Here is a 26989-nt window from a genome sequence, read left to right as displayed (position 1 = left end):
AGATGAATTTGTATGGCGTAAGCGTATAGTTGTGTGTGTGTGCATGAGACACTGTAATGCTGTTCAGTTCATTAGGGACATGAAGGCAAACACAGCATCTTCTGCCATATGTCGAATGTCTGCTTGCAGCATTCAGGAGGCATAAATACAGACATGGGCTGGCAGGTGAGCCTCTCTGACCCCAGCCCCACTGCTTCTCTTCTATATAAACAGCAGCATACACACAAACACTACAGATCACTCTCTGATACACACACACACACACATACACACAGTGTGAGTGGTGTGTAAACACCGCTGGTATTAAGTCCTGGTAGGTAAGATGAAGTTCTGTAATATCAGTTAATCCTTCAGCAAAGATCAGCTTCAAAGCAATGGACAACAAAATAAAATCTCCCTGTGGTGATTTGTGTGTGTTTGCCAGTGACTGTTAATCTTTGTTTGCCTGTGTGTGTATGTGTGTGTTTGCATGCCAGAGTGAATGAGTCTGTGTGCCAGCATGACAGGAAATGGCGAGGGTTCAACAAGATATATGAACGTACAGTATATGTGTGAACAAAGCTGAGGAAAAGCAAGATCGAATGAGAAGAGAGGGGAAGTCAGTCGTAATACAGCAAGATGAGCTCAAACTCACTCACACAGACATGTGCGCGCACACACACACACACACTCGGGGCTGCTGCAGGCAGGTCTCAGGCTGGTTAGGTAACTAATGGTGCCGATGCGCTATCACTCCTGGAGGGAGAAACTTGGAAACTACCTGCAAATTAAAGTCATGCTCAGTGACTCCAGTCCACACAAATACACCACCTCTGTTCACTATTTTGACAGAAGGAGACAGATTTCTGAAAAGCAGAATAAAATCAAAAAGCAAAAAAGGACAGCTGCACAAATTGAAATGGTGGCATTATTGCTACAGTTTTTGTTGGATAACAAATTAACAAACATTTTGCCCCACTATCAATGCATAAGTAAGACATGTAAGGGAAAAAAGGGCTGAAACACAAGCGAAGGTCAGGAGCAGTGTTTTCTGTGGGGGACAGTATCTCCCAAAGGGGTGGACTTGGGTTTGTAACTTTTTACATACACATTTAACACACTACAAGAAAGGGAAAAAACTAAAAGCATAATATGGCCACTTTGATAAAGAGAAAGCTGGAAAAATAGAATGCCTTAAATATGGAGTGATGGCTTAACAGGATCAACATGAACTGTTTACAAAAAGGTCATGTGGAGCCTTTCTCTGGATAAAATAAGTAGATGAGATGTCAGTCACCATTACTGCAGGTACAGCAAGTGTCTCCAAGCAGTAAAATATAATACAAAATGCATACCACCAAAATACCATAAGAAAGAGTACATTATGGCATTGACACAGGTTGTCATTTGTTGTTTTAGATTGGTTTCCATTGTCAAAAGGACTGGTCTTATGTAATATGAGCCTGCCTGAAGGCAGGCAACAGGTTAGATTTTATAGTTTATAGTTTATAGTGCTACAGTACAGCTATTGAAAATATTTGCTTGCTTTATATCTTTCCAGAAAAGGCCACATCAAAAGCACAAGAGATAATAATTCATAAAGGGATATTGACTATATGGTCATATTTATATTTATATGCGCTACTGCATGGAGAACAGTCATCGCACCTATTGTTACTAAGTAGTGAAGTAGAGCCGAGGTTTTGACCAGGAGAGCCAAATCAGAGCTTTTGAATTTAAATTACAAATAGATAAAAGCTCAGAGAAGAGTCTCTTAGTTAATGATCATTTCACGCCATAAGTCCAGATAAAAGACAGCTCCTCAGTTAAAATTGTAAAGAAAACTGTAATAATTCAGTAACTATAAAATTGTGCTAATTAAAAAAAAAAAATCCATCCAAATCCATTCAGTGACAATCATACAAATGAATATCATGAAAAAGTAAAAGCCATTACAATCAGCAATGATCTCAGAATGTACCAGAGGGGCAGTGGTCTACAGATGCGGGAACACATTCACTACTTCGTATATAAAGTATTTACTGTATACATTGTAACTCCAGGGAAGTAGCATTACATTTAAAAGCCTGAAAATATACAGTACAGATCTAGTTAGATTTTAAAGCAGGATTTGCCCATCATAACAAACTCACAAGGACTTCTGCTGTTTGTGAAAATATTTTGACAACACGTTTCATTCCCAAAACTATGTGCTTGGTTAATCAAGGCTACACTATCCCTTAGACAATAACACTAAATTTTTCTTTTTTTCTTTTTAGCCTTCAGCAGTAAGTAAAAACATATGTCTCAACTCTTTTGGAATCAGTTTGCGCAGTCTGTTGCAAAACAGCTCTTTGCCATTTTAGCTGTTTTCAGTGCTTTCTTTCCATGTGAGTGCACCGATGGAAGACGCTGACTGTTGCACGTTTGCCACTGTGGAGGGAGTTACTGTGGCATCACATCCATCCATACGTGCCCCACAGTGAAACTGTTGATTTTATCCATAGGAAGATTGTTTTCTAAAATACTGAGGAATTTAAAGAAGTTTTTGGCAGTTATGAGCATGCAATATCCTTTTATTAAACTTACAGAATACATGAATGTAATTGGGGTGAAGCATTACTTTGCTTGTCTTATAAATTTCACCTTCAGTGGTAACACCACATTCCTCTATAGCTTATCACTCAATATGTTACGTTCAGCTGCCTGCTGAATGTAACACGTTGATATACGAGACAAAATCAACAACGAACTGTCAAAGAATGAAAAACAGATAACCACTTAAATACACAGATGAGGGAGCAACTAATAAGACACAGGTGAATCCACTAAAGCAATCAGAGACGAGCACAAGAAGTAAAACATGCCAACACACACTAGGGGCCTTTCTCAATCTGTGTTCTTGTCTGTACTTGTGTTCTTGTGAAACGTCATATTTTGGTTTGCATTTGCATTTTGGCAAGAACGGTTAAAATTCCCGGAAGTGTTCTTGACACGCCCATTTTCGAGAGGATGCATCGGTTGGTAACTTGTGTGAACTTGACGGCAGAGATATCCCAGCATTCATTTCGGCATTCAAGCGAGGGGCGGAAAGAAGCCAAGAGAGAAGCCAACAACAGAACGTTTTATTCACTATTTTTCGTACGTTATTTCATCACTGAAGCCACTTCGGAGAAGGTTTGAGGCGAGAAATCAGCTGTGTAGATGTCAAATATTGGCAGTTTTACTAAAAATGATGGGGAATCTAAAATGTGCTCAAAAGTTTTTGGAGTTGTGACGTTGGAGTTTGGAGCCCTCAGACACACAGACCACTGCAGCCAACACAGCAGATCCAGCAACAACAGCAGAGGAAAGACCCACAGCTGTATGATAGTTTTAACGTTCATACCGCTGTTATTCTGTCATTACATTCTGAGTAATTTTGTAAGATTTTAACTTAAATCACGAGACATCTGGATGATGTACAGAAAAATAGTGATGTGCAAATAAATCTGATCTTGTGAAACTTCGGAAAAAATTATCAGAAATAGTATGAAAGGGCACTGTCTTTGCTTTATTATATATAATTTATTATTATTATTATTATTATTTTAGACATTACGTTGCTAGTGTACAGTAGAGTTGTGGTCACAGTATTTGCTTATGTGCTTTATGTGCAAATATATCTTGGTAAGTGAAAACCCACAATAAACCCGATTCTGAGCTTTTAGTTTTGGGGGATGCCTGTTATAATAATTATAGCAATGCAGGCGGCCTCTGTGCTGGGGACGCATCCTCTCAAACAGTTAGCAGCGTTTTTTGTGCTTGTGACATTGCAAGTCCATTCTTCTAAGAAGGACTAGCAAGAACGTTCTCCCCAAGAACACAAGTCCATTCTTTGCATTCTTGGTTTTGAGAAACACCCCGGAGCAGACTAAACTACGATCTAAAACAGGAAGTGAAGCTAACAGACACATACAGGGAAGGATATCATAACACATGGCATGACTGCCTTACTAACAAAACAAATACAAAAGCTAGGAACACGGACAGTAAATCAAGATCAGAACACTAGGCCAGAATGAAACTTAGGAAAAAACACACAAACACACCCAATCAACCCAAACCTGTGACACAATATACACAATACACACAAATATACACATTATACTGTCGTTAGCATGTTAGCATGTGCTGACATGGGGTATGCTACAGTGTATGTAAGGTTGTTGTTTTGTTGTTTTACAAATTTTAAGGAAATACATATTGTTCACAAAACATTTTTTTTCCAGTCAATGAGGTGTCAAGAAAGGGTCATTTATAAATACATTTTCACCTGTATTTTAGTATTATTGGTTTTGATTCATCTGATGTTCACCATATTCTAAAAATAAAAAAGTATTAAGTCTCCTATAATGTGTGCTAAAATGTTAGCGTGGAACCTAGTGTATTGAAATCAATAGATTTTTTATTTAGAATGAAAATTGTGACATCCCTAAGGAGTAGCTACACCATTTTCCCGCTGCTCATCAAGAACACTAAACACTCAGTACTGGCGAGTAAAATGTTTGAGACAGAATTCTATTCACTACAAATAGTCTGTCTAGTAAAGCACCATATAAAAAGTATTCTTTGAGACAATTTAACTCATCCTCCCTTTACATACAGGCCATTGGTGCTCTGTAGTCCACCGGGGCAGTTGAGGACAGATGGTTCAGCAGGACAAGTTTTAGCCTGAGGCCAGAATAATGATGGAAACCAGACCAGATGCATCGATGCCTGCAGCTGTCAGCCACTGTTCTCTCTCACTTCCTTGAATATGAGGAAGTCATTGGAAATTCCAGAGCAGTCATTCCAGACAGACACGTCTATTTGGGTTTGACTGAAAACAATACTTTTAGATTAAAACTGGACTCATACAGGATTTAAAGGCTCTTTTACAATCAGCTCAGGCTGACGGCGTCCCACAACAACCCATGTAGCATTGACAAATTGAAAATACCTTCATTTATAAAAAAGGAGATCAGGAGGCCAAAGAACCAGACCATCATTTTAACTGCAACAATCACAACTGTTACCATCAGCTGTAAATCGATAAAATTAAATCTAACAGCATTTCAGCATCCTCAGTGCATGTCCAGCTCAAGGACACTACACAGTAGTTTGAGATGTTATGACTGTGTATAGTTGTAATTTCATTGTCTGCAGTGCTATATCATAATCACCACTGCTCACCATAATTCAGCATCTGTCTTCCAGCCAACTAGCACTGTATTAAGTCTACAATTCAGCCCAAGAAGTAAGTGACAATAGCTTGAAATTCAGCAGATCAAAGTTAGCTGTGCTGCATGAAAAACAAGTAAATGACATCACCCCACTGGTAGAAGACTTGTTAATTTGAAGACTTGTCAGATATTGTTTGCAGTATTCTGCAAACGGACCTGACAAGACAACCTTGTAAGACCATCCAGTCATTATATTGGATGGTGGAAATGTGACTTGGAATTCAATCACACACACACACACACACACACATACACACAAACCTCTGCTGCACTGCTCATGCTGTCCAGGCCTTCGCTGGCTCGCACCAATAGCAAGTAGCGATGCTGGTCGCTCTCATAGTCAATAGGGCGAGTCAGGCAGATTTCACCAGTCTCTGCTGAGATGGAGAAGAGACTGCTGGGATTGATGAGAAGGCTGTAGCTGATTGTTTTTTTCTGGAAAGACACTGCAGGTGTGACCAGGAAGCTGGGGAAACAAGGAGAAAAAGTACATCATTCACTGTACTGTGCAGTAGAGGCTGGGGTAAAACGAGAGCAAAAGAGAGGGGAGAGAGAAGAATTCCGTAGAGCAAATAGACCCTTTCCACTACAGGATGTTGATGACCCATAACCTAACTGAAAAACTGTAATGCTTTCATTCAAGGTTCTGCTTTGAGTTTCCACTGTGGGAACAGTTGGATATACGCCTTTGAAAAAGCACCACCGCTTCGGATGCACACCATTAAAAAGGCAACACAAGGGCAAATGTTGTGAAATGGCACTAATACTCTTTCATGTTTAACATAACAGCTTTTAAACATGACTATCATTAAATTCATAGCGGGGCCCCTCCCACAGTAGGAGGTTGACAAAATTGAGCCGAGTGTGAATGAGACCGCTACAAATGAGCTGCTCTCAGAGTAAGCCTACCCGGAACTTGGATTTAGTACCACCTCCTGAGCAGTGGCTGACAATGGCTACACATTAAATGACTCACCGTGCCTGAGGTGGAACAGGCCTAAAAGCAGAGCCAAGTAGGACAAACCAGAGTTGACTACAAGAGACCAAAATAGATAAGAGTCAAGTGCATATGCAGAGCAGACCTGACCTCACCAGAGTAGAATGAAGTAGACTCAACTATAGTCGATTTCTGTACAGAAAAGAGAGGGGTTGGGTAAAATATATGTATCTGTACAGTGGCATAAAAAGGAGAAGTGAGCAGACCAGAACTGAACAGCGCAAGGGCTACATAGTTGAAATCAGTGTCATGGTATAACAAATAATTTTCCAAATAAAAATACTCTATCATGACATGGCAAATGTGCAACTTGCAACTGTGTTCCGACACACTACGATCAAATCCTGTTACAATTCCACTAATAACCAATAAATGGGTGAGATGTCACTAAGAGGTTGAGGTGCACCACAAACTCAAGTAGTCAATTCAATTTTAGAATAGAGTGAAAGAGTAGAGTAAACGAAGAGCAGACAAGAATTGAGTAGTCTGAAGTATCCAAGAGCAAAGTGAAGGGTAGAGAAGAGCACAGTACAGTAAAGTCAAGCACATTTCTGTCTCAACCGAAGTAGCACTGAGTACAGTAAGAGGGTTAGGGGTGAGGGCATACTGCTATAGTTGAGTCGGTGCTTGTTACAATTTAAACGTGCTATCTGACCCTATGAAATCAGCGTCAACAACAGACGGGAATATCCACTTTATTCGTTCGCCACATGTGTCAGTCAAATAAAAGAAGCTGGATGGGGATAATGGGACCCATCCAAGGACACTAGTCATAACTGTACCACTTTAGTCAGACACGAGACTGTGTGTCTGTGTGTGAATCAATACTTGAAGGCAGTGCTTTTACTCATGTGCTGCACATGCTCAAGGCTAAACGTGTCATGCTTTTAATATGGATATGTATTTAGCAGTCTGTAAAACGTGTTAACACAGCCAGAGACAGAAAGAAATATTATGTATGCACATCAAATGCCTACAATAAATTTATCTTTTCAAACATGCCCTGTAAGCGATGCAAAACTAATGTTCACTGGACTAGATATCCATCACGTCTGTGGTAGAAAAGTAATGTTGGAGAGAGATGTATGTGTGCACAGATGTGTGTGAATCTATATAAACCCCTCTATGTAGATGACTTCTGGAGAATTTCAGGCAACAAATACTTAATTTTGTTTTACATGCCCAACATATATATTCTGGAGATCATTTCAGAGATAGGGCCAGGCTTTTTTTTCTATCCCTGTCTGTGTAAATTTAAACTTACGGCTGGCCTTCAGGGGTGTTTTCAGGTATGGCAATGGTAAAGGAAGCGTTGGTGAACTGTGGCGGCCGGGCCCCAGCCACCACGGAGACGACGGCAGGGGCGCTGCGGCTGCCCAGCCGGTCAGCAGCCACCACTGTCAGCAGGTACTCCCTGTCCCGCTGCAGGGGAAGGCCTGTCGTTCGTACATGGCCGCTCTTCCTGTCCACTTCAAAACGACCATCACCACCTGCAGATAAAAGCAACAATCCACATTTAATGTAGTTTGTTTAATTTCTAATTTCTTTTAAGAATCTGCATGGGTCTTGAATGCTCACAGGTTAATTAAAATTAAAATAATTATTAAAGTGACTGGATTTGTTGGAAAAGATATGGAAGAGCAATAGATCAAAGACACGGTATCTAAATAAAAACAATACACAGATAACAGACTTGGGACAGTACTTGGGCCAGAGCATAAAAGGTATCCAAATGCAGGTTCACAATAAACCACACCCAACACATTGGCAAGGAAAATGATGCCTTAAGAACTAGTGTGAAGGAAATATTGTGAACAGAAAGGTAAGAGGTGATGTCATTCAATCACAGATATTAGCAAAATAGTGGAAATCAATGCAAATAAATTAAACTATAGAGATGCAAAGAATTATGTTCTTCCAGACCTCTTCCTGTGGTTTCATGTTGAGGCACATAACAACCCCTGGACACCTAAGAGCCTCCCTAGGTTACAGCTCATAGTCAACCAATGCAAAAGACTGCAGGGCGAGCAGCTGTGTACCGCTGCCTTCATGAGCTGTCAAAACATTGTAACTACATACTGGACATGCGCCAATAAAGTGATAAATTTGACTGGACAATCAGTTTTTCAAGTTATTGAGATGTGAAATGCAGAGTGACTGAAAACATTCATAAGCTGTGTGAAACGTAACAGGGTAAGACGAGACTACTTTGCATTCACAAAAGTCATCGTGAATGATGAGTCGGGGTGTGAATTGACCTTTATAGGACACCTTTTATCACACAATCCTGCATTCACAAAACAATTAAACCTACATCAAATCAAACAGCTGAAAGTCTAGACAACAACATCAATGTTTATGTTTGTCTTTTAATTTCTAATGTCAGTTCATTCTCTGTCACCTGGAAAACTGGAAGACCGTCTCTTTATAGGCAGTGGTTTAACAGAATCAAAAATGGGCAGACGAAATCATTACATGGCAGACAATATAAAAAGCAATTATTTTACGTGGTGGAGAAAATGAATTACATCACACTGAAAAATAACAACCTGTGCATGAAATGCATACTGGTTGACAGGCTGAAATTACAAGGAGCAACAGAAACAGGCTTGATTCAGCATCATGGAAAACATATAGAAAAAGTGTTGATCATCATACATATATACCCTCTGTATCATACACACCAATGGTCATCTAAAACCAAGCAAACTAATGGGAACACCAACAGTGAATGCCTGTGTTCAAAGGTTTTGTAAATATATCAGCGTATTGTATGATTACTAGTAAAGTGTGTACTTTCTAGAGGCTGAAATGGTAAGGCTTTAGATTCCAAACCCAGCGGTGTTGCACCTGGAAAGAAAATGATTTGTCTTATCTAACAGAATGGAACATTTTAATAAGATTTGGTGTCCCCTTCTCCAATCCATGAGAGCATAGGTTGAGTTAATCTTGATTACTAATTGGATGCCTCAACGCTATTACATTACAGGAAGTCCTAGGCGGGGTGGAGTTTGGAGGGTGTTTGTATTGTTGTGGTTGTTTACTTATCTGGGGATGTTTGTATGGATTCTTTCATTTAATTCCTAAATAAAAAGATTTGAAATACAAAACCCAGTGGTGCCTTTTACAGGGTTAAATATTGTTTGCCACAGTCAAACATTTTGATTTGTCGCAGCAGGAAAAGCACATGTGTAAGGAATTACTCTAGTGTGTCCTAGTATGCAATGCCCGTGAACCGGAATGAGCAGACCAGGAGCCGGTTTCACAAAGCTATAGTTCATAGCTTTAGTTAGACTGTTTCACAAAAATAAAGACAGACTAAGTTTAGACATAAAAAATTAGAAACCTTAGGCTAACTTAGGTTTAAGATGTTACCTTGGTAACCAGTAACAATCAGTTATATTACAAACATCAAAAAAAGGCAAAGGGTTTCATTTACTCAAGGAAGCTATCCTGAGTCTGACAGAGGAATTAGCTGAAGCACTGAGCCCTGCCTCCTTCCGTTTTAGGATATTTCCTCTGAAATATTTCTTTTTTGGCATCATGTACCATGTTCTTGGATCTACATCTTTGACGGTCCGTTCAGTGGTAGGGTTAACACTGTTTACTGCCATCACAATTTTTTTCCAAATCAAGCATTTCTTTTTGTTACTACACTCTCTGCTAAATGTTCCAAATAAAATTTCCCTATAACTATTATACTGCTTCAACAAACACATGTTTTCCTTTGGTGTAAACTGCACTGAGTGGTTGGATGCGCCAACTCAATCCAGCCATTTTTTTGGTTTTCAAAAAGGGTCTTATTTTACCCAGAATTCATTGCAGTGTAGTCCTACTTGAGATAGTCAGGGTCTTCAGCAACGGTCTGATTTAGATCTCTATCTGAAGTCTGACTATCTACTGTATCTAAACCACAGTCGAAGTCTATCTTTGTGAAACTGGCCCCAGGGTCCTAGCACTCACCCACCTACCCCAACCTCAAAGTTAGAAATTCCCAAAATGTTAAACTATAGGACATGCAGTAGAAAAGAAGAAAAAAAAAAAAAACTTACCATCAGACAGGAAGTACTCCACTTCACCATTGTTGCCTTCATCCCCGTCTTGAGCATAGAGTTTGTAGACCAGCGAGCCTGCAGGGGCATCAGGCGAAACCACAGCGAGGTAGGGAGCAGGAACCATGCTCCATTCCGGGACATTGTCATTTACATCTGTCACAGTCAACTCCACTCTGACGAAGTACCACTCTGGACCTGAAGAGTGATAAAACAGAGAAATGGCAGCTTAGAGAGGGTTAATCATGATGACAAGCAGACCAAATTTAAGACAGATGCCATTGTCTGATAGGTTTGTGTACAGTGATTTCAAGTTCATGTAAAGGAATATCTTTTTGTTTTTTGTGAAAAAGATTAAAATTGAGGAACACAACATTGCAATCCCCATAGTACTGGTAAAAAACCTTTATGCTTACAGTAAAGCTTGCAGTGTCCGACAAAGGCTTCCTGCTCCCATATTGTAGCATGCTAAGATTTTTGTCAGAGCAGGCTATGTGTTTGACAAATTTACAAATACAATGCTGCATGTACAGTTACATTACACCAAACAATAATATGTTTATAAAATTAGGAAGAGTCGCCACGTCAGCCCAACAACTCCTCCAGCAGAGCAAACCATGTGACATTCAGCCAGCAATAGCTGATTGTTTTACTCCAACTTGTTGTGCTGCCCGGGGAAACAGACCATAGCAGCCGGTACAGACCAGCTGGCCCAAGGTAACAGTGCTGCCAGCTAAAAAATAAATAATAAATGATAACAAACCAGTGCTAACAAGAAGAAGAAGAAAGCAGTTTACAGAGGCCTTAAACCTACTGTTTGATCTAGTATATTGTGTCAAGTAGGCACTGACACAAGTGTATTAAAGTAATACTTCCCCTGTTGCCAACCAGACCTTCGCTAATCTAAACAACATTTGATGCAATATTAAACTGATACGATTAGTCAGTAAAATAAATTAGCGACAGATAATCAACAGAAAAAGTAGCATATTTGGATAAATCAATCTTGAATATTTCAACAAGCTTTCTTTGTCATATAATATAGTTGTGTTTTGGGCCGGTATTCAGACAAAATAAGAAATTTATTACTGTGGACAGGATTAGAAATTGTGATGGACAATTGAGGACATAATTGGCAGATTAATAGTCAATGAAAATAATCTTTGGCTGCAGCTGTATACAATCTGGGGTGTTCTGAATTCTCTGCCTACTCCACCAGTAGCATTGGTGCACTTTACACCACATATTAATGCATACTTACCCTGCTTTTAGACAAAGTGATAAGGTGGAAACAGTCCTTCATATGTAGTACACTTACTCAAGTACAGTACTTAAGTACAAATTTGAGGAACTTCTACTTTATTAGAGTCTTTTATTTTCATGTCACTTTCTATTTCTACTCCACTTCATTTCAGAGGGAAAAAAATTGCAATTATTTTACATCACTACCATTATTTTACAGCTTTACTTTACAAATTAAGATTTTTGCACAGACCATGTGAAGGGCTTTTAAAATGTGTTTTATTAGAAATTAAGCTACCTGTGCAGCTGAAACGATTAGTTGACTGACAAAAAAACGAACAATCAACTGATTCATTGATAAAATAATCAGTAGGTTAATCCATGATGAAAATAATCTTTAGTAACATTTTCAATGCATGACTTTTACTAGTATTTTTACAGTGCGGTATTTTACTTTTTCTGAAAACTGTTTCTTCTCAACTGCTCTTATTCAATTACACTGGCTTCCACTGACATGTCATCTCTCTCATTTCTTTCCTGCATGTGTCATGTGGACAACAGAAAACGAAAATACGATCAAGAAGAAACTGAGTAGAGGCTGCCTCTGCATTTCAACTAGTAATTATAATCAGGGCTCTGCATATCTGCACCTGTAGTAAACAGCAATCATATTGACACTGGCAAAACACCCTAAGGTCCCACACAGACCTCATCACAGATACACAAATAAATGCACAAAGAAGATGCTGCACGGCAGTCTTTGCTGGTCGCAGCAGGGGAGCAGAGGAGTAATTTCAGGACTAGAACCAGAGGATTGCTCTCAGTTATGCCAGTCTTGGTTCAAAAAATGTTTGATTCTTATTTGGAATGATTATGTATCAAAATTGTGTCACTGTAATTGGCCTACTCTTACATTTACAGTTGGCTGAACAGCAAGTCCAGATGATGAATTTTCTCCATCTGTATGTTTTACATTCTCTGGCAGTGAGAACAAATACAAGTAGTGAAATAAGAAACTGCCTTTGTGTCTATGACTGTACAGTAAATGATGAACGTATGGAAGGTGGATAGCAAGAAGAAAATAAGTGGGAAAAAGAGAGAAAAAAAAGAGTATTTCCAGAGTAAGAGGGTGCAATCAAGTAACATATAGCACAGTGAGAGAAAGCAGCAGTAAAAATAAGAGTTGAGTGTCGCATGAACAGGATTAAGAGCGAAACACAGAGGCTGACCCTGTGGTTGTTATAGAAACAGCAGAACAACATAAAGTGGAAGATGGAAGAATTAGGAAGAGAAAGAACAAGAAAAACAACAAGAAAGCAATTGCATAAATCAATGGCATTAGAGAGGGAGCGAAGGAAAGAAAAACATAAGCGGACATCAAAAGAAGACAGAAGAGCGAAATTAACCAGCCACATCATACAAAAAATATAGCACTGCACTTGAGTCTGGGGTTCAACCAATGTATTTGTTGATTCTCTCTCTCCCCCCTCTTTCACTCTCTCTTTCTCCCTCCCTCCCTGTGGTCGTAACAGATTCAAAATTAATTGGCAAAAGGACAACGCAGCTTTGGGGAAGAAGGGACAGCATTACCCAGATAATAAATCACGGGCTAATATACAGAGCACTATGCCAAAATGCATCTTGCAGACACAAAAGTGCAAGCAAACACACACCCCCCTTTCTCACTAATAATGATCATCAGTGGATTAGTGGCTAATGAAGGACCATAGGGAGATACAGCTCGCTGCTATTGCCATCCCTCACACTAATGCATCTCACTGGATCTAATGATATGTTGCAATTCCTAGAAACAGTGGGACCTGCAATTGCAAATAGTGCCACAGAAGGCTTTTCCGTGCCCACCGACCTCATTTGCTCCAATAGGTTGCAAGTCCAAGCATTGCTACATGTTTTTCTCAAAACGCTTTCTTGTTATCTTGTTCTCCGAGCACAAACACCACAAATGAAAAATGGAGGTTGTGTTTGCTGCTTTTTGTTCGTGTTAATGGCTTTTTGTCATGATCAGAGCAGATACTGTGGTCAAGGTTGGATAAAAGTTGCAATTTTCTATTGGAAAAGCAAACTTTGTTGTGTCTGCCTTTGGAAGCTGGAAAACCTTCACACGTTTCCATTGACCTTTTCATAGCAGACATTTTGAATGGTCATTATAGGAAAAGCACATGTGCAAACATCTCGGCTTCAGTAATTACTGCAGTTCAATGCAGCAACTAATATGTATGTATGGCTGCCATCCTGCCACTTTATAAATTGTATGGTAGTTTTTCACAAATGACAAATTTTTGTCTCACCTCAGATATGGTCATAATGCCAGACTCTAGTACGCAGCTTTTTAGCACAATAGCCACAACCATATTAATTTAGAGATGTTTGTGTAATTATTAACAAAAGACCATTTCTCATGACAAACAATAATAACAGCTTTTGCAGGTCTCTGCAATTCAGTTTTTCATCGTTTTCCACCAGTTCAGAATTGGATAGATATCTGTTGGATTGCATCACAGCACAAAAAAGCAACAAAACCCTTGAGTAATCCACCAAATTCACACTGTTGGACTCAAACAATTGCACTTGTCAAAATCTGGTGCCTACATTACTGTGATGGCCACAACCATGGCCACATCTTAAAAGCAGTAACCTCATGCACTTACACTTTTCCTTAGTTTATGCTGTTGTGTAAACATGTAGTTTATTTTTCCTAAAGATTGGTTTAAATGCTGTCAGACACATTATACATTTGATGCAAAAATTTATTTAGGTACAAATAACATACAGGTCACTTGGTTTGTTTCACATACATGCTTTATTTACATATTTACTTTATTTAGTTGACTGTACAAAGGTGAGCGCGCACAATTAGTTACTTGTGGTCTTTCTGTTTTTATAACCACTTTCTTTTGAGTTTACCAGTGTTAGGGATTCCACACCCTGGAAGGATTCACACAGTCTGATTGGAGGGTGGCATCTGGAGAAGGAGCTGCTTTATAGGGGAGGAGGTCCAATTGGATACTACCACTGCTTGTTATTTTTTGAGCTTTGATTTATATTGTATCGAGTATTTTTGTTTGGTTAATGTTAAGTAAGATTACATTTCTTTTGGAATAAGTGTTTAGTCGGTTTGCTGTTATTTGTACTTTATGTAGTAGTGTTATTGTTAGTCTCCCCCTGTGTGTCATCAGCCAGTACAAATTCCCCTTTGTTTTTTTTGTAGTAGGTCAGTTGTATTTTTGCGTTGTTATGTTCAGAACTTTAGTTACAGTCTGTTTATTTGACCTCGTTTATGGGCCCAAACTTTATCTTTGTTTTGTTGTAATGATTTGTTGGGAAAATAAAAACCCTTTCTTTTGAAATTTTCTTGTGACTCCTCTTGCCTAACTGCTTGGTCCCTCACAATTACCCATAACTCCAGTTTGTTTGGAGATTTGGGTGTGTTATGTTAGTAGCAGCTATTGTAGCATCACGCTGCTAGCCTCAAGCAGAGATGAGGAGACAGCTATGATAAACTTACTTTCTGGCCTCGATCTTTTATTTGTTTTCCAGCCCTTCCTCGCCAGAAAACATTCCATAGCGGTCGATTATGCAGCAGCTTATTTCGATCCAGGATGAGACCTCTAGTAGCTGAAGAAGTCAAGTAACATAATATAAAAAGAGACAAAAAGGAAGTAAAAAAAGTGATTTATTAATAAGTGATTTCTTGAAAAACTACACATGGCCCCTTTAAAGTTTTATTGCATAAACCTAACCAAACTACAACAATTTCACAGTTACCACATGGTAAACATCATGTGATATTTGTCATGGCGACTTAGGTACCGCACTTATGGTCGCTGGACTGGTACTTGCTACAACGTTCATACATGTCATTTGGGAAAATGGTCTTATATGTTGTTTTGGGACAATCGGAAATTCACTTATTCTGTCGTTTAGGTATGAGGATGTGTTGTAATTTACAAAACTGTAGTCTTCAACTGATGCTCAAGTGACATCCCATGAGGCAATTATCAGATTTCACGCGGCTTCCTCTGGAGCCACATAAGGTTTTATATAACTTTTCACAAATGTTGTTACGGCTGCAACTAATAATTATTTTCATTATCAATTAATCTGCTGATTATTTTATCGATTATAATTTTGTCTATAAAATGTCAGAACATTTTCAAAAGGTATTAACAAGAGATCCAGTTAACTATCATGAATGACAAAGAAAATGATCCAGTGCTCAGATATGAGAAGCTGGAACCAGAAAAAAATTAAAATTTTTTCATTGTTAAAATACCAGCCGGATAATTCTCTGTTCTCCAATTACTCGGATCATGGCAGCTCTGTATGTCCTGTAAACCGACTTTGATCCCCTGCAAGCTTTCAGGCTTTGTGGTAAGAGCAATTTATAATAGAAGAAGTGAATTACTATTAGAAAAATGTCCCATCTGTTTATCTATTTAATTAATACAAAGAGAAAACACTTGATGCCTCTTTAGGTCAAGAAACAATGAGATTGATAGAAAATGGGATCTTACTTTTGAGATATGTTAGGACACTCAATACCACTGCCATCTCAAAGAGGCTATCATTGATCATGACAAGTGTCAATATCAACGATTCGTTTACAACTAAAAGCTAAATGTAGAACGTTTAATACTGGAGACAGTAAGTCTGAAAAACAAGTTTTGCAACAGTGGTATCACATTCAGTGCTGGAAATAGCCTGATTTTCCTATAGTGTCCGACTCTACTAGATAAATCAAAGAAATCAGATGGCTTATGAAAACTGTTTTATGTTCCATCTATGAAAATAGGTTCTTTTGAGCAATGTCTCCAGAATCTCAAACTGGGATGTCAGATCTATTCAGGTGTGGTGTCCAAACAATAATGCTGCGATGATGTGTTGGGAGGAAACCCGCTTGACACTGTTCTTGATCATAAAAGTTTATTAAGTCAATCTTCACTTAATTTAACATCAGCTTCACAGCAAATAAAAAACAACAAATATTTTTTTTCAGTTACAAGCTCTGCAGCAGCTTGGAGAGTGACCCAGCCCGATGGCCACTCTGTCTCTCTGTACATCAAACAAAGCTTATATAGGATATGTTTAGGTATCTGTTAGGTACCATAGAGGGGTTTGAGTCTGCAAAGTAAAAGATCAAACCCATAGAAGGGTACAGTACTATTTTGAGGTAACAAAACAAGGGGTTAGAGGTCAAATTCTATAGAAGGGTTCAGTCCCTACATAACCACCCATCACTGCTCTCCCCGTAGAAGGTCACTGACCCTCTGCCCTGCTGCTACAGTGCTATTTTGAACTGTTATGTTACTGTTATGATACTGTTACCCAAGTATTGGATACTACACAGGTCACCTCGTTGACCACTTCTTATTCGAAATTAAAAAGAAATCTCTGCTTCATATTTAAACTTAAGAATTTTAATATAGCCTTATAGCATATTTCCATTACTTTTACAGAAAGACATTGACAAACTTCAAAACTGAAAACTGCCCTGTAGTTAGGTTATATTGAAAAGTTTATAAAGAGACAGATAGAAAGAGCTTAACTTCACCCTGTTGATCTCTGTTTCTGAAAATGTCATGCCATAAAGCATGTCTGAATATTAGTGTGTAGAGAACCAGCTAGTTGAATGACTATTACTATTTTCTTTGATGCCATTGTATTTTTATTCATATTGACTTGTGGATGACTGTTTCCTCCTTTCCTTACTGACATTTCATATTCTGTCAAGTCAATAAAACAACTTCTAACACTTCTGCTTTGAGCTCTGATTATCACCATAGAAGTCTATGGTTCTATGAAGGCTGTTTGGAAAAAAGCTTCCAGCAAATTCTACCAGTTATAGTTAACCTCTGAGTCAGCCCTCAAATCTATTGAATGCTAGAAGGAGCATTAAAATTCTGCAATACTCAACTTTACTGTTACATGGTGAGTTTGATCATCAACTTATTTACACTGCCGAAAAATGCCAGCTTTTCTGTCGAAGTACGTTTTGTCTCACCTCTGGGAAACTTGTTTCACCACCCCTCAAGTTTGTGGTTTGATGTACAAAGTGAAGCCGTTATTATTCCTGCAGCAGCATTGCCCTCGCTTTCCAAACAATACCGGCATTTAAATCTAACACTTCTAACACTAACACCGCAGTGTGGTTCGATCCAGTGATCTGGAAATTCACGTATCTCATTATAAATAAGTAGCTTGCTTCATGTAATTTATTTTACTGTTAAGGATTTCTAGTGTGTCCAGTCCAACTTTAATGATTTTGTTTAGACTGGTGGTGATTGTATAGTGCTACGAATAATGTGATAGAATGATCAACATTAGATTATTGATATAATCATGATAAAAACATTTTTCATAGTATTAAGTAAAGGAGGATGAAGGACGTGACCTTGAGTCAGCTAACGGGCTGTGATTTAGTTTTTACTCACTACAGTGGTAGAAAGCTTCTTATGCTTCTGCTCTATAGAATACTATAAACATTATACTATAGAATACTGATTTTACTGATTTTGATTTTGTTTCAGTTAGTGGGTGTGTTGGTTGTTCTTTTAGAAACACTGGAATATGCCATTTGGAAAGGGAGGAGAGATAAAAACATAGATTAAGACGCAGAAAACTGCTAAGTGTGAGTATTTAAGGTTAACTTTCTGTACTTTACTACCGTAAAAGAAATTATTTTTCTGCTTTTCATTTATTGTAATAAATCAGTGTTATTTTGTTATTTTTGGAGAGCTTTTTATTTCTGTAAGATTACTATTTTATCTTTACCCTGCCATCTGCTCCATTATGTTTACACCTGGTTCCAATGTCGCATGGGGGAGTTTCAGAAGCAGCTCATCACCTATATGAGAGAGTGTTAGAATGTGGTTTGATTAACCAGAATTTGAATAATCAAAAGCTATGTCACAGTCCAGTATGCCAGAGACTGGTGCTGTATGGTAGTGTCTAATGATCTGAAGCACCAGGATCAGGAATAAATTAACTTCTTGCACCCAAAGGGACCTTACTCATCATTTATTTCCCCCACAATGTTTCCTAAACCTAACCAAGTAGTTTTGTTGCCTTAAGCTAACCAAACAGCGTCCGTTTTACAGCGTTTTAATTGTTTAACTAATCCATTTTATGTTTTCATATGTTCCCCAAGAGATATTATTTGATTGTTGCACCAAGAACCGCAATACATTTCTCCAGATAAATATTTTGGGTTGTGATCTCAATTTTCTATTCTTCAGTCTTATTGTTACGATGAAGCAGCAACCTCTAAAAAGTGAAGCCAATTGTGAAGTGACTTGTATTCTTTCTAATGGCCAGCAGGGGGCAACACCAGTGGTTGTAAAATGAAGTCCATTTGTATGTAAGCTTATGAGAAAATTTCCCTACTTCTCATCTGATTTATTTCATCAGTAAACACTTTCTTTATGAGTTTATGGTCTCAATTATTAGTTTGAAGTCTTCTTCAAGATACCATGATGTTCATTTTGTAATTGTAATTATGGTCCCCATTTAGAGTAAAAAAGATGAAGCAGGATTTGCTTTACTGTGTGGCTACCTTGTCATTGACAAGCTGCTTCCATAGCAACCTGTCAATCAGGATAGATGCGAATCATATCCAGTGCACTGTGTACATTCAATTAGCCGTGAACTAGTTTTTAGGTGCTGTCTGTGTGTAGTCTAAGAGCTTTGATGCTTTAACAATCTGTTTTCAGTTCATGAAAGTTTTTGTACTTTCTTGTACTAAAAGACACTCTCAGTTTGACACTCGGCTGTTAATTTATTCTGGAGTTATAGTACTTTGTGTGTAAATGTATTTGAGATAACTTTGTTCATAATAACATGACTAATGGATTTAAAGATCTAGAAAGGATAGCAGAGTCCCTATAGTGGCAAGATGGTCAATGCCAAACCCTACCCTACTCCCATAATAATACACATTTTTATTGCTGAGTGAAATGTAATTAACAAAGTAATGTCTTGTGTTAAACAAAAATTTAAGTCATCTTCACTGTATGAAAATTTACCCTTTATCCTTTATCTTCATATTGACAGATTTCCTTTCTGTGAAAAAAGAAATTGTGTTTGGTTTGTGCTCTGCCTCTTTTGTTTGTCATTATATTGCTGTATCTACAACATCTACTCGATGCGACGCGGTCCTGTCCATTTTCAATTCTCTCCGTCTGATCTGCTTCTCTGTCTTTTTCAGCATCTCTAATCATCTCACTTTGATTAACCAGAATGACCAACCATTCAGGAGACAGTGAATCAAAGTTGATCCATATGGTACTCCCACCCCACCTAAAGACATAAGCTATGTTTTACAAAATAATCAGTTTTCTGATTATCGCTTACAAACAAGGTTATCCATAATTTCTATACTTTTGGTCCAAAATAAATAAATATGGAAATCTTTAATTTGCAAAAAAAAAAAAAAAAAAATGTCTTTATATTTCAAGTTTCTGAAGTTTTCAAGTTTCATGCATCCTTAATGGTGATTTTCTATTTCACCAGTAGGAAACACTATCCTGTTCTTGCAGTCATGTAATGGAATCAGTTATAAGTTAACACCAGGGCCCAGATACATAAAACTGTGTGGATTCAAAAGAAAAGTTCAGTGTATGGATTTCTTTGTGTCTGTTTAATACATCTCAGTCAATTGGAAATTGTGAGTACAATTTCACTGTGACTGGATTTCCACTCCACTGATTTCTACAGTTAGCCATACATGGATGTACATTTGCCCTTAAATTATTTCATTTAACATTTGTCTGCTCCACCTGTCTGCAAACGTGGTGATAAAAGAAAAGTAAAGTCTATGTGCAGTTTCACAAAGTGTCTGATGTTTGCAGACCTTAAAAATTAAACACAGAGCATCCATCCACTTTCATGGTCATTTACTTAGACAAATTATAGCAGCCTTAGTGTCATTAATTCATCACACATGTACCTGCAAGCCATCATCGATGGGGACATCACCACCACCATCAACAACGTCAAATGTCAGAAAGTTAGTCTTTAATTCAGTTCATAAAATCACAGATTTAATGTGTTTTTTTCATTAATATTCATTATCATATTTCACTATAATAAGCATTCATTTCTCTGGCAAAAAAAGAACACTTAGTTTTCAAAAGCAATTAACTGAAGCTTATAAATGTGCCCGATTGGCATTTTGTAGATAGACGTGTAGACTGCAAAGAAGACAGTGCCTCACAACCTAAAAGAACAATGTTGCATATTGTATTATGTCTCTCGTCTTAGTTTTCATTTCCACTTCACCAATATTATACTCGACTGGCTCTACAAAACTGTGTGTGGCTGGAAGTAAGTATAAGGTGTGCAAACTCCTCACCACATATATTTATATTTGCTTAAACGTCTGACACCCAGGACAGCAAAATTCCTCCCCATCTTTGAACACAAATAAAACCCAATTCTTCAAACACTATCTGGCCTGAGCCTCTTTGGTCTCCACTTTTCCAAATGTTACTTGTTGCTTATCCTGAATAGTCAACCATCAGTGACTTTTTTTCTACCTTAGCTAACACCAACCCTGTCTTTTCATTTCTGTTTAAACTCAGATCTTTCCTGCAGAGTTGAAGCTTTCTTTACTCCCAGTAGCACACTCTGTGCTGAAAGGTCAGATCTGATGATGCCAAATGTCTACCTTTGGTGACACGCACGTTCAGGAGCAGATTAATGCATAGGCTGCAGCGTAGGGGCCCCGTGTGTGCAGGTGTCCTGGATTGGCCAGAGGATTGGAGGATTGGCCCATAAGAAATATAAAAAAATTAAGCAGCCGTTGGGGTTGACGTGGCCTGGGCTGTTTAGTTTTCAAATAATACATCACTCCTAATGGACAGAATAGTGGCAAAATGCTCGAAGAAGAAGAAAATCTGCTAGTGGAGCACAACCCCCCCAAAAAACTGTGATCAAGATCTACTGAACACAATCCCTTAATTGACTGGGTATTTCACGGCTGCCATATCTTCATCTAGTTGACAACAACATAAAGATCCACAACAGGACTGCCAGCTAACATTGGTGCAGTTGAAACAACACCAGCTAAGATGACCACAACCATGTCACTCAGATGAGGACTCTAACACCACGAATCCCTCCATGACAACCTCAACTGTTGCTGCAGAGAGGGCACAAGCGGCCACAGAACCTTCTCGGATCATGCATGCTGGGACAAAACTGATGAGCATATGAGGACAAACTGGGTCAAAAAAAGGACCTGAAACTTGTCAGAACAATAAATAAACATCTTTTCTGCACAATTGGTCTTTTATAACCATCATCTATTTATTTTCTGAATTTTATATTTATTTATGTCAACTGGATGTTTGTCTACGTGTAGCACCTTATCACCAAAGCTAATTCCTCATACGTGTAAAATACCACTGGGCAATAAAGCTCGATCTGATTCGGTTTCTTCTCATTCAGATGTCGCAGCCTCAGAAAGATAACACAAACAGCAAAAGAGGTACTTTTCCAAAACCCTGTTTAAAAGGAAACTCGCAAATGGTGAAACTGTGCCAAGAAAATGGGTGCCTTATTAAGTTTTCACAACACTAGTACTGCTCTACAGGCAGTTAAACTGGATGTATGAAATGCTGTTGATTTGATCAGCTCACTGATTATGTGGCCAGCATACAGGATGATTTTGACAACTTTGAGAGTAATGCAAAAATGTCTTCAGCTCAGTCCCAACACAACAAAGAGGACACACAGGCACATGGAAAAAGAAGCATCTTATAACCTGACTGTGAGCAAGCAGGCTGGGACAAGTTCAAAAGCAACAGTTCTTACTGCCGTCATAGATCGACTTGTAGCAGAACTGGGTTGGCGTCTGCCTTTGGATTTTTGAACAATAATCAATCCATCCCTGTACAAGATCTTCATACAGGAGAGGCTAATCTCCAGAAGAAATATGCAGGTGATCTGGAGGGCGATTATGTGAATGAAATTGGACAATTCACATCAGCAAGGTCAATACTGCAACTTATAAGAGGAAGGAAACAGTGTTTCCAAATGTTGATGTAGCACTCCAGCTATTTCTGACTTTGCCAGTAACCAATGCCAGGAGCCTTCTTTTTCAAAACTGGGACTAGTTAAAAATAGACTGGGATCTACAATGGGCCAAAAGAAGACTGCATCACCTGTCTCTAATGTCAACTAAAAGAGGTATTCTGCCCAAATTTTTACCAGCCTAAGGAAGTACTTATTATTGCTGTTGTTTTTTTGCTACTTCTGTGTTGATTGTATTTTGATGGCTTTGTTTTATTGGAGTATAACACATGAATCTGTTTATCTGTGCATGTTTATATGTAACTGCATGTTTAGGTTATTACATAATGTGATCGCACACGTATGTAGAAGTGTGCATGTGTCTGTGTACCCGACACTGATGGAGCTTGAGGATCTAGCGCAATTAACAGCTGACACAGACACCTCTTCTACTCTCCTCCGATGACCCCAATCAGCACCTTTCTGACTCTGCTACCTCTTTTCTCAATATTTCGCTTTTATTCTTTTGGCAGTAGTGAAGTCATAAAATGCAAATCATTTCACTGCACCCCCCCCTCCCTTTCTCTTTTTCTCTGTCTCTCATTTAGCGTTAACATGCAGCACAAACTATTCCACTCTTTTAGCCTCTGAAGAAGATTTTCATTATACCTGACAACACCTACACTGTGAGTATGTCAGTATGTGTGTGCACGCACGCAGGTTTGTGTGTGTGCGTGTGTGCGTGTCCTCTATATGCACTGACATTTTTTTTTAAAGGGACAAATGGAGTGAGACAAAAAAGAGACAAGAGAAAATAAATAAATAGACTGAGAGAGAAAAAGAAATAAATAAAGACAGAGAACGAGAGAGAAAAGAGGGGGCAAGAGAGAGAATAGAGAAGAAGGCCAGTTAATTAAATGTCCTCTGTGAGGATTACAAAGGGCTATTTGGCTGTCACTGGTAACTGTTCCATCCATAATCTGTTTAAATGGAAGCTGCCGCAGACTTAGTGACTTTGTCACATTTTTACATGGAAATGCCAATTAAACCAGGGGATGAGAGAGACCGACAGAGAGAGATCGAGACACAGAGAGAGAGAGTAAATCATGCGTTAGTTCTAACACTAATTGCAAATGATACAAATGGCTCACCAATGTTTTTTTCTGCTTATTCTTTCATCACAGATAATTGGAAATCCTCACTCCGCCAATATTGAAGTGAAATTTCAGCTGCACCAATCAATATCTATATATTAGCAATGGATCAGATATGTAATTTAAAAGACAAAGAAAAAAAACACCTGTCTGTAGTTCCCCTCAGTTCTAAGTAGCGTTTGAACATCTTTCAACTCATTGTTTTGGTTTTATTGCCCACATCTTCACTGTTCTGGTTTAGTAACATCACTCTCATCCGCATTGTTTCCAGACACAGCAGAAATCTGTGTGAAAAAGCTCTGATAAACCCACTGTACAAAACCTGCCCAGCAACAAATGGCTCACAGACAAAGATAGCTACTGGGTGGTGAACATACTAAAGCATTAAGCAGTTCAAGGGCCAAATATTTCCTGTCGTGCCCTGGTGAAGTTTTCTTGGTCGTTCACTTGTCAGATTGTATTACACGGGAATGTTTCACGTGATTGAACAAATAGTATGTGTTTATTCTCAAATCCAAAACTTTATCTGTCTTTTGTTCCATTCCGGTAGACGACAGTCTGTATGAAGGAATTTATCAAACAAACTAATAGGATACATTTTCTGTTAATTACAAAGACCTAGTATTAGCCTTACAAAGCCAATAATTGGTCAATCCCTTCCTGAGATTACTCTACTTACCAGTTGGTCTCACCAACTGTGACAGCTATTGTTTACGGACTGTGGTCTGTTGCTCCAGTTAGAAGCTATTAGTCTTGAAACTCAAGGGCCGGTATTTCAAAACTTTTAACGCCCCTAACCCTAACCAAGTACTTTTGTTGCCTAAACCTAACCAAACTGCAACCATTTATTAACTATGTGTAATGTCATACGACTTACTTAAGGTTCAGTCGCTGGACTGGTAGGCCACTTTCCAACTGTCATATATGTCATTTTGGGGAATGGTCATATATGTTGTGGTACTTTGCAACGGACACATATCGTTTTGTAGAACGGTTATATGTTGTTTTGGGACAATTGAAAATCTACCTGTTTTGGAAGGCGTGTTGTATGGACAGATGTTACATAGTACTGATTATGTGGTTCATTCAGAATTGAAGTGTTGTCGTTAATAATATGGTGTTGTACTGTATTCTATTTCTGTGGTTACTTTGGATTAATTACTGCTTACTTACTTTACGTCAAAAAGATAACCTGGATGACCATCCTTCGCCACCGGGCTGTCTTGGCCATTTTCTCTTTTGCATATGGATTTCTTATGTTGGTAATTGTGATAAATACAGCGTAACAGGTATTTCCATAATGTAAGCAATGGACTGTTTTAATAAACATTTCTGCTTATACTTACCCCTTATCCCTTTGTGTGCCTTATACTACACAGAAATGGTATTCCTAAGCATACAGCAGCAACAACAACAACAGGTGCCGCAACATCTCACAGCACAACAGGAAGACAATGTGTCACCTATTTAAGAATCTCCTAATTGCGGAATCCCTTAATTAACTAAGAACAGTCTAGTTCAGGTCAACGTATGTGTGCGTATACTTGGGAGGTCAATTTACAGTTCAGCTGAGGTAATCTCTATGATCTCTGGCTTTACTAAATCCTATTAAGGTGTGCTGGGATTCAGTAGGGATTACAACCTTCTGTCTCCTATCTCTCTTACAGTTGCCTAACCATTCAGTGCATCGCAGAGGTTCATATAAAAGTAAATGCAGCATATTTTAGTTAAAGTTTAGAAAGCAGCAGCTGTTCAGACAGGGCCAAGTGCTTGGAGGGAGGCAGGCTGATGCAGTTGCCATTTCAAACTCTGTGAGCTTAACCTTGTTGCTAACAGTAAAATGTCAACTGACAGGGAAAATCTTAACCCTATCCCATCAGTTTTCTTCCTTGCTCAATCAAAGTTTTTCTTCCTTGTTCATCTAGTTACCAAACACAGATTTTTGTAGCCAAAATGCAACTACATTTTTATAATTGTATAAATATAGCCTACCTAAACTAACACTTATTTCTGCAAGGAAAATCTTTGCCATTAAATTTCCGGTGACAAGGTCAAATGTAGAGTTTGTTGCACTGCAGCAGTGCCTGTCAAAAACGAAGATGCTTGTGATACATTTTTTTCCATTACAAGCTGCTGCCAGGTAGAAGGTTTCCTCACCTGGTTTGAGTCCAGCACTGCCTTCTTTTCCAATAAATCAATTTACAAAGGGGAACTAAGGCAGAGAATAACAGTGGATGAAGCTTAAAGCAAACTAAATGTGAGTGCAAAAAATTAGAAGAACAGCACCACAGCCGGCTTGCCTATGACCAACAAAATTCCAGTAACTTAGGTAAAGTTTGGCTATAGAAACAATTTAACAGCAAGTTAAGCTGCAAGCTCAGCATATTAATCAGCTATAGTCAGCAGCATACTAATATCAGACAACACAAATAGTGAACAACCACAAATACTTGTGATAAAGTTACTGTTAGCTGGCAGATCATCCTTGCTAGCTGCCCACATTTGTCCTCCCTAGGTGATGATGAAAAAAAACAAAACTAATGGAAATCTTGCCCCTTTGGCCAGTTTTGAGACCCACCTTTTGGTTAAAAGACTGCAGCATTTTTTGCACTTGTTTTACTCGACCAACAGTCCAGGACCCAAAGATCGCAGATTGTATTAACTTTCAAATATATGAAACAAAAATATCAAATCATCACATTTGAGAAGCTAGGTAGAAGTCGTGATGTTGCATGGATCCATAGGTGGATTGCAGTTGACTCATATTATTAAAACGGCAACAGAAGACCTCTTATAGTTTACAGAGGTGCTAACCATCTATCTTTCTGATTCACAATGTGCAGCTGCAGACTTTTTGTTTTTGGTCTCTGAGACTAGAGACAGTGCTGGATGAGGGAGGACAACTATTATTTCCATATTCTCCCTTTCTTACTGGCTCTCTTGTCAAGTTCTCAGTGTTGATTATAGAAAATGGGAGTTAATTGTTTCATCTCTCATCTACACTCTGTTCCAGCAATTGCAGAAGGCTAGAAGAGGAGGCCGGGAGTCTCAGAGATAATGAGAGATAAAACCATGATGGATCTGGCAACACGCTGGTTCGGGCTCACTGGGAATGGCAGTTTCAAGCCATCGTGTAATATGGACTCCAATCCAAAACCTTGAGGCTGGCTTAGTTCCATCTGTGAGAAAAATTAATGGAATGAAAGAGCAAAGGAAAGAAAAGCACAGAGTGAAATAGAAACTGGGATGGAGAGCAAGTGTGAGAAAGAT

General features: G+C 38.5%; 1 protein-coding gene across 1 annotated transcript in view; it reads right to left on the bottom strand.

The window, feature by feature from the left end:
• Positions 1-26989, bottom strand: part of si:ch211-186j3.6 (neural-cadherin) — a 298231-nt gene that overhangs the window by 195627 nt on the left and 75615 nt on the right. Inside the window, exons 2-4 of the mRNA XM_038700849.1 lie at positions 10293-10490; positions 7505-7730; positions 5505-5709 (exon numbers count right to left, since the gene is read on the bottom strand). Coding sequence (XP_038556777.1) covers positions 5505-5709; positions 7505-7730; positions 10293-10490 — 629 coding nt within the window. The remainder of the gene's footprint in view (positions 1-5504; positions 5710-7504; positions 7731-10292; positions 10491-26989) is intronic.

Source organism: Micropterus salmoides, unplaced genomic scaffold (genome assembly GCF_014851395.1).
Source record: "Micropterus salmoides isolate LMB-PRFRI ecotype aquatic unplaced genomic scaffold, ASM1485139v1 Ms_hic_scaffold_6, whole genome shotgun sequence".
Lineage (NCBI taxonomy): Eukaryota > Metazoa > Chordata > Actinopteri > Centrarchiformes > Centrarchidae > Micropterus > Micropterus salmoides.
The sequence above is the reverse complement of the archived record's forward strand: the minus strand, read 5'-3'. Positions and strand labels throughout refer to the sequence as shown.